Genomic DNA, 13,170 nt, shown 5'->3' with positions numbered 1-13,170 from the left:
CTGATCTCACAGCTCTAGATATATGATCATTAGAAAGTAAGGCCCTGCATTATCTGCATTTCCACTGAAGAATGAATGGAGGAGCATTATGTCACATTATTATGTCATAGTGGGATTCGCATACACATCACACATGCACCGCTGACACACACGGGCACACGCACACACACATACCACTTCTCCCCAGAATCTGGGGTTATCAGTGCTTAAGCTGGGGGAGATTCCTGTGAAAGCACTTCTCTCAAGCTCCAGACAGTCTGGTGCTGGTCGTAAATCAAAACTCTTGAATTCAACAAACTAGAATGAAGGTTCGTCTCCAAAAATGAAAGAATTCAATAAAGTTATAAAGCTGGGGTTTCCCAGACTCTGGTACGGGTGACAAGGTAAGGAGGAAATAGACCGGTTGACTAAGAAGAATATTGCAACTTTAGAACAGCATTAAATGATTAACAAGCATCAGATAACTAATGTAGATGCCAAAGCACACAAAATTGTCCAAACCATGGTTGTATGACTGGCTCGGCTTAGATTCAAATCACATTTGGGACATTAAATGAAAAAGTTAGCTAATTGCTGCAACTCAATAAGCTCTGATTTATGAAAGGCTCCAAAAAAAAGTATGTATGTAAACACTGTCTCTCTGGGTATGTGTGTTCTGTGTGATGCAGTGTAACTAAAGCTGAAAAGACAGACTCCAACCTGTTGCATATCCTTCCATTAAAATGAATTGATAAACTAAAAGCACGCATAACTGCATACATCTTTTGACATCTGTAAAAGTGTATCATATCATACAATATATTATTTTTAATCTTATTGTGATATATATATATATATACCTTCATATGATTTTTCTTTCATTGTGTGGTTTTATTATTTCTCAGTACAAAGTGTTATTATTATTTCTCAGTGGTGTACAAACCAACATTTTGCACAAAAAACAAGATATAAAATGACTAAAATTATGATAATAGAAATCAAAGAGTTAATATTTACAACTAGAATATATATAGGAATATGATTTACATCATATAAAACACAATGGAAAAACAATAGGATGTAAATTAATTAAAAGTACGGTTAAAACCCAACCAATTTTTAATTAATGTTTCACTTAATTTCAATTTTGATGCTGTTCTACCAAGAATGATATCAACCAGCATGGTATCCTAAATGTGGAATTAAAAGGTTGCTAATGAGCAGTTTGGCCAAGGCAATTTTCCTTGTACTTAAATTGTTTCAGAACGGGGAGGATGAGAGAAGGTCAGCCAAGTATTTGACCTGAAAGTCTACATTCCACAAAGCAGAAAGGAAACCTTTACATCGTAAAAGCTACTTTTGTTTCAGTCCACTTAGAAAGATTAAAACAAAAAACAGATCTTTCATGACTTCAACAAATCCTGCAAGTTATTTTCTCTTATCAGGCAACTGTTTTAATTATCCACAAATTAAAACAAAATGAGAGGACTGTAACATTGATTATGTTAATAAACTGCGCAAGAAATGTTCCATTACTTTTTCAAAAATAGTTGCTTTTTCAGAATTCAGTAACTTTAAATACAATAATTCATTTTAAAGAACAGCAACAGCAGAAAAGTGGGAAAGTGTCAATCTTGCTTAGATATTCTGCTGTTTTCCCATCTCCTCAATTTTGTGCTTTTTGTTTGGGGTTGTCTCAACAAAACAAAATGTCCTCATAACTGTGTGTGTGAAAATATCTGTCTACAAGCTATCAAAAGTGTAGCTTATCCTCTTCTACTCGGTGTTTTCCCTTTGGCAGCAAAGGTGTGGCCCATAAACTGACTGAAAGAAGGCTGTGTTTGTTCTTTGAAACAAATGGCACACAGTACACACCCAATTATTATGACATATAAAATAATAAATCTCCTATAGCAATCTAGCTGTTCGGATAAACAAATGGAAACATACAAAATACACTCATAAGTATCAGCTACGGTTATGGTTCACATGTCACTTGTCAAATGTGATTCTCATTCATAGTATGAAAACCCATAGCGGATTGGGCAAATTCTTGTGTTGATTTGAGGGGCATGTGCCTTCGATGACGTGTGGAACACATATTCAAGAATGCAGCAGCTGGGCGTGTGTGTTGAGCTCAGCAGACTGTGAGGGTGTGGGCCTGTTCTCACGGGTGGAGAGGGAGGAGTGCAGGAACTTCATGACTGGCTGAAACAGAAAGGCCGCAGGGCTTCTGACAAAAACCGGTTAGGCCAGGAGGCTCCCAGCCCTCTCTCCCCTCCCTGTCCCGCCCAGACAACACCCTAACAGAAAGACCAAAGGACACCTAAGTATCAAACAACAAAGAAAAAGTTTGTTTTTCAAAATTAAAAAAACTATATATATATATCAGTTTTTTTCTTTGTGATCTACAATTGAGAGATATATGAGGCTGTTTAAAAATTAGGCTACGTCCTGGATATGTGCATGGTACTAACTAGAATATATGCATTAAGGAGCACATTTAAACACAATATGTCACAGTTTTCAAGATCTACAGTGCTTTCATTAAAAAGATCAACTTCAACTGAGCTCAGGTGCACATTAATTTCAGTCCACGTCAGTCCCAAAATTATGACAGAGGAAACAGCACCCTTATACTTCATACTCACTACATTCCTCACCACTTCCCCAAAATGTCGTCCACAAGGCTCATGGCCAATGTAGAACAGAAGTGTTATTCATGACTCATTACAAACATGCTTTTATGCTGCATTCTGCATTTAACCTTTTTACAGTACATGACTACTCATATAAAATAAACAACCTTACTGCTTTTTTTACTCACCTGTTCTCAACTTTACTTACTTGTTTGCATTAGAAACCAATTAAACGTGGTGAATTTATAGGGGAAAAGCTGTCAAAATCAGTACTTTTTATTTGTTCACCTTTAGCACTGGGACTGAATGAAGGGTCAGCCTAGTGACTGAAACAGAACATCGTTTGAAGTAAATTTACCACTGATAAAATATTTGGTAGATGATGATACCTTAAAATATTTTCCAAACCATGAGACTTGATCCAGCATGCTGGAAACGATGTGTAATAACTTGTCAGAACAGGAATACAATTAACTAGCATTATTCACTGCAACCACAATGGACAAGAAACATTTTCTCTCAAAGCATTTTTTCTCCTCGAGGCAGCCGCTGTATTTAAGACAAAGCACAAATAAAATACAGCAGGAAACTGCGCAAATGCCCCATTACATACATTTATCTTTCTTTGCAAAAACTGTCAATACATCTATGCCAGTTATTGAACAGTTTATGCACAGGAAATATTCTATGCAATTTACAGGCAGTAAGCATTTTTCTCGTAAGTATACCCACAAAATACAACAAGTGCTGTCTCTCAGCAGCTGCCTAAAGCTAATACCTCAGCCATTTATTCTTCCAAAAAAAGTTTTTAAAAGGTGTCCACTGTTCAGCTTGTTTGGCAAAAATTTTGATTATTGACAGATTCTGGAAACACAGATTCTGATTCTGGGGATCCCTTATCGACATTAGGTGAGTGATAATTACCAAAAATAATTATCAGTGATAATTTCCATTAGTGGTCAACTGGTCAAGCACAGAATATCTTTTCAAGACGCATTGTTAATCATTGTAATTGAATAATAACAATATGCAAAGACAAAAGGAAAGCGAGCACAGAGAGTTTCACCCAGAAAGTCTCTGTATGTCTATAATCCACCTTCAATCACTTGAGTGAAAGCACTGATTAATAACAGCAATTAAAGTTTATCAATCTGAGAACATGCACATTATAAAAATGACAACATTTCCAGCAAAACAAACTTTTCATATGGCAGTATTTTTCGAGTTGACAAAATGAAGAAAGCAGACAGCACTGCATGCCAGGTAAGTGAGTAACTAGGTGAATATCTTGCAGTGATGGCATAATGACCACTGAAGGCTTTGTTCTCTTGATAAGGAAGATTTCTTGTTTTATTTTTTGGTTCTCTCCTGGCTTTACATTGAACAGGTTAAATCAGCTCATTGTCTGGTTCATACCCAATCAATTCTCAGACTAATGAGGTGATGCAATGCTTCTGCAACTGTCAAGATCATTTGAGTATATCAGTCACCCGTGATTATAAATATCTAAATCAATATCAAAAGATTAAGCACATTACTTGAAGTGGCAAGTGAAGTGACTATTCTCCTGAAGCTCAGCAAATGGAGAGAAGAAGCAAAGTAAGCAGTGTGCAACACTGAAATGTCTTTTTACACTTTCGTTTGCTTTTGCCATTCAGGATTGCCAACAGCAACACCTTTGCAATAAGGTGACAATTTTAGTCCTGCTTGCTGATTGCCCCAAAACCATTTTTGCCATATGTACATTTATTTAGCAGATTCAAACGATCTTCAGTGCATTTGGCAATATCACTGAACATGAAAACTATTAAATATAAGATAATGTGGCTGCAAAGTTTAACATTATGGAAGGTTTTTAAATGAGCAGCTCTAATTAGTAAGCCATTTATGTTTTAGTGATCAAAAATCCAATAACTTTCAGCCTGATTCTATGGTTTCCAAGGGAAAAAAGACACCTCCAAGCAACCTGTATTCTCCCCAAATTGAATAATAGTGTCAGTTTATCTACCCCCACTAGTACCAACCTTCCTGCAGTGTCATTCAGACATGACCCCCATTGTCCAGAATAAACAACAACCTCTCTCAAAGTGACAACTAACTCCTCTAATGCTACTAGATTAAATCTCCAATTAAATTATTCCCATCACCAACTATCTCTGATCTAGCTATAGAAATAGGCTATAACATACCACACACTGAAAATTCTCATGCACCTCTGACATGTAAATGTCTCAAAATTGCTGCTTGCTATTAAAAATTATTTAAGATGAAAGGTGCAATACTTCAAATGACATCGACAACATGTCACTCCACTCAGAAAAGACCATGTTAATACACATTAAAGTACTTTATATTTACACTGCATTTTTTTATTTTTACTACTATAAAACAGCATTATTTTTTAGGAACACAAAAGCAGTCAAATACATGTCTAACGCATATAAACAAGTTTCCTGTTTGTTTTGAAAAGGGGATGTACTGCATATAAATAATGCATAAATGTCTGAGTTCTGGCCTTATTTTCTTGGTATTCAAGCTGTCAAACTTTATGCTCTGATTTATTCAGACATATTCAGATCAGTATTCACATATTTAGTAAACCATTAAAAAAAATCTGGAATTTCATTGTTTCTTGTTAATATTCATAATGAGGCCAAGACAACCCAGCAAAAAAATATCCTAATTTATTAATAGAATTCATTTTCCTGCTGGAAACATTAAGTAAATTAATCTGAAACCCACATAACCATTCTTCAGTGACATGCTTGCAGCAGAGATTCCCTCCACACACACACACACACACACACCTGGATTTATTTTTTATTTTTTTACAGAAAAATCTGTCTCACTGCTTAAAGAACCACACTAATTGATGAAGTTTTCCAGAAAAAAATACCAAGAAAGCCTACAGTATCTGTGGGAAAACAGACAAAAGTGGACCTGACTTAAACCTTTATTACTGTGGAACTGTTTTTGTTCCATGATTATATTATGCATTGCCTAGTTTATCGAGTATTTACTGTGGATATATGGAATTGTTGGTTTGTCTGACTATTAAAATATTTTCCTATTTGGTTTGCTTTCAGATCAGACATGTGCTCTGTCAGCAGAAGCACTGGATTAGCCGAAACACAGTTTTTCTCCTGTTTTAAACTCATAACATACCATAAACCATAAATCAAGCCTACCTAAATGCAAATTCACATAATGCCAATACACTTTACAAGAGTTTTATTGCTTCACATGTCACCCACAGGGTATAACAAATTGCAACTATTTAACTGATGAAGCCTCTTCCAATCCGCTTCATCGCGGGGAAAATAGAGAAGGTTTTTACACAAAAACTACCCCCTAACACAGGAAGTAAAAACCAATTGAACATGCTGTACTTCCAGTTTTGATCATTTAGTACAGCTCTCACGGACCAGTGCCACTGAAACCAACGGCAGGAGCCAATAAAATAAAGCTTTGCAATACACTAGCTCATCGATCCCCACCAAAACGTATTAAGTGCAAAAGTATAATTACGCGATTCAAAAAGCTAAATTGATTTTTACCCCACCAAACTTCAGTAGAAGCGTCCTTTTATAACATGTCTATCACTGATTGCGAGATGTGTGGTCACTTTAGAGTTTAGTTAGTTAATTACAAATGAAACTGAGTAATATCGCCTCTTAACATGAAAAAAATGATGTAGGCTCACCTGATGATGCGTAATGTGAGCTGGAACCGTTTACTCGTGGTAGAGACGTAAATTTTTCAGCGAGACGCATCTGGACCTGTTGTTGCACCCTCTTCGCCTTCGCGACCTCGTCCGAGACTGTGCCCCCATGTCCGAGTTGGATGTCGGAGGGGACAGCATAAGTGCTGACGGAAGTATGGGGCGATATAGCAGACAGAAAAACATTCTCAGAGGGCACGCTCACACTCATCTCGTGGTTTGCGGAAGAAAGGTGATAGTTTTACAATCCGAGGAGAAAAGTATTTGTTCCAGACACTTCCAAAAAGAACAGTAGCGTTGTCTCGGTCCTGTATATAAGACCAGTTCCGTTTTCAATATGCAAGACTGGTTTATAACTGCCGGACAGAAATAAAAACAAGACAGTCAGAAAAGTGCTGTCGGATATACCCTACTCCTTTCTGCGCGGCAGTGCAGCTGAGCTTCTGAGACGACGACCGGGGAGGAGCTTCCATGTCGTCGCGGATTACCTTATCCAGGTGCAATGAGGTCATCCCAGCTATTCTTTTACAGGAACTGCCTGTTTGTTAAGGTGGACTGGAAACAATGTAAAACAAAAACCGATTAAGATGTATGAATAATTTTTACCGCGTTTGCGAAACACCTAACAATCGTGTCTGTCTTTTCTTCAAATACGATTTATCTTATAGGCATATTAGCTATTATTATTATTATTATTATTATAAACACAGGCTTTCAGGAAGGACAAAGCGCCATCTAGAACAGACTCCAAGAAACGAGAGTACAGAAGTAAGCCGACACCGGATTGTTTAATAAGCTATAGGTTATTCAAACATATCAAACATATTCGCCTAGCTGCCTCTTCTCCAGTTTAATTTTTCATTCGGCATTAGGCTACTAAGCTATTTTCTTAACATGTCACGTCCCCCACCACTTCATGTGAGGTTTGAAGGACTGTGCAATTGATTTATCCCAAAATAAGATATAGCTTGTTCTCGGATAGTCTACTCTCCATCCGACTCTCCAAACTCTCTCTAATGGCCAAAATACGCGGATTGTAGTTTGTAAATAACACACAGGCCTACACAGTAAAACGTTCAGTGTTAAATTGGGATGGCAGGTATGCCATCCCCCCAAGTTACGCCTTGGCGGGGGCATGCACCATTGGGATGGCAGGTATGCCATCCCGCCAAGTTACGCCTTGGCGGGGGCATGCCCCATACCTATACAGCACCGAGAGTTTGACACTTTTCAGGGTTCCCCACAGAAATAACCACAACAGCCACAGACACTCAGCCCTTAAAAACATTAAATTCTGTATATTCTGACCCTATTTCAACAGACAGATTTCATAAACAACTTCACATGTCCACACAATAAAGCCCCAAACTAAGGGGATTTTGCGTTTTCTCCTTCTTCTTCTCTTTCTTCTTCTTCTTCTTCTCATTCTTATTTTTCCTGCCAACTATCCCACTAACAACATGTCCCCCCATTGGACATTTTACCGACATCAGCCAAATCCGCACCCTCACGACCCAATCAAAAACGCGCATACACCCGCAAAATACCCATACCTTTTTACTCTGAAACATTTCCCATTTAACCATTTAATCTACCTGTGGCCTAGTGGGTAAGGTTGCAGTCTTGAGAACATGGGGTCGTAGGTTCAAGCCCAGCTAGGAACTCGTTTCTTTAACCTGCTTTTACCCTCACTAATAATTGTCTACTACTTTTCAATTATTGCTTTAGCACCATATCTACCCGCCGTTCACCGAACATATACATTGCATTATGACATACCGTCTGCACGTTCAGTTATTAACCGGCTACAATATTGCAAAGCCATATGGATTCAACGGGAGCTCTTCTTACTGGAGAGCGGGTGTTCTTCTTTAAAACCATGGACAGGTATGCTAATGATATTTCACGCATTGCATAGCTATGTCATGGTGCTGCAGTAACAAAGTCACAGACTGGTAAACCTCCGGTTTAAGGATAGAATCCCGCCTCGCCCTCAGGCGGATAATTTCCTCTTTTACACTAACGTTTTCTTACGCTTTTATATTTTCTTTACCAAAACTCACTCACGGCCACCCATATGCATTTCATGACTGCAAATGTATTCCTTTTATTAAAAAGTTACACCAGTTCACCACTGTGCCATTTCTACTAACTATATTTCTTCACTTGGCTACCGTACAAAACCTTCTTATCAGCAAACGCCACGTTTCTACATTCATGTTACCTCGCCCTGTTCTCTATCTAGCCACATACAAACAATTACTACGTATGTACATTCTGCAACTCCGCATTAAAACATTACATTTAAAACCATGACTCACTCATAAGTATAACTACTAGTACTGAACATGAGAAAAGCACATCAGTGCAATTCACATGTTACTTAACCCTCCACTTTAACGGTTAAAGCTTTATAGCGACTGTTAGATATACCGTTCCATAAGGAAACTGAGCTCGGTCATGGTCACTTAATTTACTTCGCACTATAGTCTGTGATCATGTCAACCTTCACCTACATGCCCACTCTGCTAAAACATATTGTTTCAACTACGCAATTTCATCATTTCATCCTAATTTCTTCACACTGTTGTTATTTGCTCATATGCAAAGCCTGCTGGGACATATGCGTCTGCTCCTATTCTCCACTATTAAGTTTCCCGGTTCTAGCTTAGCAAAACAGCGAAGAGGATTCCCACCTGCAGATAAGCCTATCAAAATGCCTTATAAACCTTACAAACACTAAAAGTGCATCTCCACGAAATAACAGACAACGGAGCAGGACAGCAGGGTACAAAAGTTGCGACCTAGGGAGCTCTAATTCTACGGGCTTGCTGATTCTTTTCTCAATCAAGGCTCTTTGGATGGCTGTCAAATCCGTGAGTACATACACTGGCCATATTTCACCTGCGTTTCTGTTGCGTTTACACTTACGCCACCGCACCCTTTGTCATAGCCACTGTTTTTTACATATATAGCAAACCGAAACTGCTAAACAGTACACGCTCATCAGACTGTACAAATTCACACAAGGATAGCCATAATCCACAACCGTTTCTTACAGGGTCACTTCGCATTTCTCACTCTCATAATAAAACGTTTTGCAAAAAGAAATGATATCTCATAAAAAACACGTTTTCAACGTACAAAAATGCCAAGTTACTCACACATACAAGACCAGTCCAGGCCTGCCATTAAAAGTATTGATATCAAAATGATGCCAAGTTACGGTACTACAAACAATACAGGCTGGCGGGTATCACCGAAATTACATAAGATGTATTTCAAAGCAATGCTACCCAATATTTCCTCAATTCTTTCAAATCACTTGGCCCTGTGTGTATAAGCATGCACTACATGGACAGGCCAAACATATGTGTGGATGACTCTCTCACAGTCAAGATTGATTGAATAGGCGTGTATATGTCCAATTTGTATTGGTATGTATGTATTTCGCTGCCCAGCCTTTCTGTTGCGTGAATGATAGTTTGTGTCTTGGTATAAGTGTGTGTTCGTAAATGTGAATGTAGCATGCTGCGAGGAAAATCTATGAAGTCTAAATCTAAAGAAGTTCTCTATGTATGTATGTACAACATGTATTTTACATGCAGTATTTATTGTATGTAGCAAATATACAATAACTTGTACATGTACTCAAATTCAGTTCAGAAGCAAGTATAAACATGTTTTCTGGAGAAATATGCTTCCTGTAGTTACTCAGCAGCAGTTTTGTACATGAATTTCAATGTGTTCCATGAGGCAATTCGAAATATTTGACTCTTTGATCTGACACAAAGTTTGCATAACATTGTAAAATGGTAAGATTACAAAACACAGGGCCAAGTGACTTGAAAGAATTGAGGAAATATTGGGTAGCATTGCTTTGAAGTACATCTTATGTAATTTCGGTGAGGCAAGATAGCCTATATTGTTTATAGTACCGTAACTTGGCGTCATTTTGATATCAATACTTTTAATGGCAGGCCTGGACTGGTCTTGTATGTGTGAGTAACTTGGCATTTTTGTACGTTGAAAACGTGTTTTTTATGAGATCGACTCTTACATATGGTTCCTGTTGGACTCTTGTGGTGCCTACTTTTTTAGAGTTGAATTAACACAGGACCTTTTACTATGTAGGCTATTAGTTGATGAAAGATATTCATTGATAGTCAGCCTAACATCATAAATTAGCCACGTAGGCCTAAATGCACATGATGCACTAAATGCACAGAATAACAAGCGCAAATCCACAATAGTTGCAACTGCACACGCGCATGCATCCATGTGTGCATGCATCCATGCACGCACCCTCACACAAACCTCATCTATGGCTCATGACCAACCTCTCCACAAAATCTTGTGCAAATCTGTGAATCCATTTGGGAGTTATGCACCTTTTTGTGATAGGCCACGCCCCCTCTTGGCCAATCGGCCTGAAAGTTACTCAGCTCTACCTTCCATGCCAAATGTCAGCCTCCTGGGGCGAAAACTGTGGCCGCTACAGGGTGGGACACTTTTGTGGACCAACCGACCGACCGACCGACAGACAGCGCTATAGAGCTGCGGTTGCAGCTAAAAATAAGTAGAAGTATTGCCTAGTATCTTTTTTAAATATCAGATAGTTCCCGAATATCCCACCCCTTGTATTTTTAACACATGCATTCAGATAATTGGCTTATTGCAAATAATGTGTTTAAATGACATACTTTATTGGGAATTATTTAAATATTACTATCAATAAGGCTACATCACCTTATTGGGGAGAATATGGAAGTAATCAGCTGATTTACATACTGACTAATATTCAGCTATTAGTTGGAACATTCTTAAATATTATTCTGGTATTTGGTCGCTGGTGACCAGCTAGAGCTAGTTGGGACCAGCTAGTTGGTAACTGGTGATCAACTACAGCTGATGACCGGCTAGAGCTAGCTACATGGTAGGAGGTAGTTGGTAGCTGGTGCCTGGTGACCAGCAAGAGTTGGGTTTGTGAAGCGTGATAGCTGGTGGTTGGTACCTGGTAAACAGCTACAGCTGGGTAATTTGTGAAACCTAGTAGCTGGTAGTTTGTATCTGGTGAGCAACTAGAACTGGTAGATCATGACCAGATAGAACACTTCATTTCCAAAAGTATTTGGTCGTACTGAAGAGCTCAGTGACATTCAATCTGGCACTGTCATAGGATGCCACCAACAAGTCAGTTCATGAAATTTCTGCCCTGTTAGAGCTGCCCTAGTCAACTGTAAGTGCTGTTATTGTGAAGTGGAAACATATAGGAGCAACGGGAATCGGAACGCTGAGTGCTGTAGCGTGTAGCACATAAAAATCATCTGTCCTCAGTTGCAATACTCACTACAGAGTTTCAAATTACCTCAGGAAACCATGTCAGCACAAGATCTGTTCATCAGGAACTTCATGGAATGGGCTACTAAGCCTAAGATCATCATGTGTAATTCCAAGCATTGGCTGGAGTGGTGTAAAGCACAGGGCATTGGACTCTGGAGCATTGGAAACACGTTCTCTGAAGTGATTAATCATGCTTGACTATCTGACAGTCTGACAGACAAATCTGGGTTTGGCGGAATGCAAAGTTCCAACTGTACTGGTTCGAATGGTGCCAACTATTAAGTTTGGTGGAGGAGGAATAATGGTCTGGGGCTCTTTTTCATGGATTGGTCTAGGCCCCTTAGTTCCAGTGAAGGGAAATCTTAATGCTGCAGCATACAATGACATTCTAGAGAATTATGCGCTTCCAACTTTGTGGCAACAGTTTGGGAAAGGCCCTTTCCTGTTTCAGCATGGCAATGCTCCCCTGCACAAAGCAAGATCCATGAAGAAATGGTTTGCTGAGTTTGGTGGGGAATAACTTGACTGGCCTGCACACAGCCCTGACCTCTACCCCATCAAACACCTTTGGGATGAATTGGAATGCCGACTGTGAGCCAGGCCTTACGCCCAACATCAGTGCCCAACCTCACTAATGCTCTTGTGGCTGAATGGAAGCGAATTCCCGCAGGTATGTTCCAAAATCTACTGTTCAAAAGGATACCTGTTGTGGGGATGCCGGGACCATCACGAAGCAGTGATATTAGAAAAATGCAGGACTATATAGTTATGATGTGCATCTTTCTAAGTTAGTCTTGGTCTTAGTCTTGGTTAGCCTACTGCCTACAGTCCACGTTTTTTATTCTCTACAACTCGTTAAAGACATTTTCTATAACATGTTAAATTTATAATCGTAGGCTTCATGTTACTTCTTAGTTATAGAAAGGGCATATTGTAGCGTTAGTCAACGATACCCCAGTTTCTAACTCGAAACATCCGTAAGGAACTGGAAGACGTAAGTTTTAGGCCAGAGTACCATCGTGCTGGGAAGATCTATCTGCCTGGTGAGATATACCTGTACATACCTGTGATATACCTGTACATATCTGCTTACAACTCCTTTATGACTAATAGCTCTTACCTCCCTGCTTTTATGTAAATAAAAGCCTTCTTGCATTTTAACATATCACTTTATGCTTGACTGGGTATTCTTCAGGGGTGGACAGTAACAAAGTACATTTTTTGAGTATCTGTACTTTACTTGAGTATTTATTTTATGACTTTTACTCCACTACATTTGAAAGATGAATATTGTACTTTTGACTCTGCTACATTTCTATGAATGTTGTCCTTACTCGTTACTTTGAAGCATAGCTTTGAAGTCAGCAGTTGAATTTTTTTTTTTTTTGTTTTCTAAAATGAGATTAGCCACACGCTGTGTTCCTCACAGGAGAAAAACCAATCACAGTAGCCTACTCCTACTACGCTGTTGGTCAAGTTCAAAATGCT

General features: G+C 38.8%; 1 protein-coding gene across 1 annotated transcript in view; it reads right to left on the bottom strand.

The window, feature by feature from the left end:
• LOC118227873 (plakophilin-3-like) overlaps positions 1 to 6,776 on the bottom strand; it is a 29,231-nt gene extending 22,455 nt beyond the window's left edge. Inside the window, exon 1 of the mRNA XM_035418860.1 lies at positions 6,322 to 6,776. Coding sequence (XP_035274751.1) covers positions 6,322 to 6,550 — 229 coding nt within the window. The 5' untranslated portion in view covers positions 6,551 to 6,776. The remainder of the gene's footprint in view (positions 1 to 6,321) is intronic.
• Between the last annotated feature and the right edge of the window lie 6,394 nt (positions 6,777 to 13,170).

Source organism: Anguilla anguilla, chromosome 5 (genome assembly GCF_013347855.1).
Source record: "Anguilla anguilla isolate fAngAng1 chromosome 5, fAngAng1.pri, whole genome shotgun sequence".
NCBI lineage: Eukaryota > Metazoa > Chordata > Actinopteri > Anguilliformes > Anguillidae > Anguilla > Anguilla anguilla.
Note: the sequence above shows the minus strand (reverse complement) of the source record. Positions and strands in the feature narration are given on the sequence as shown.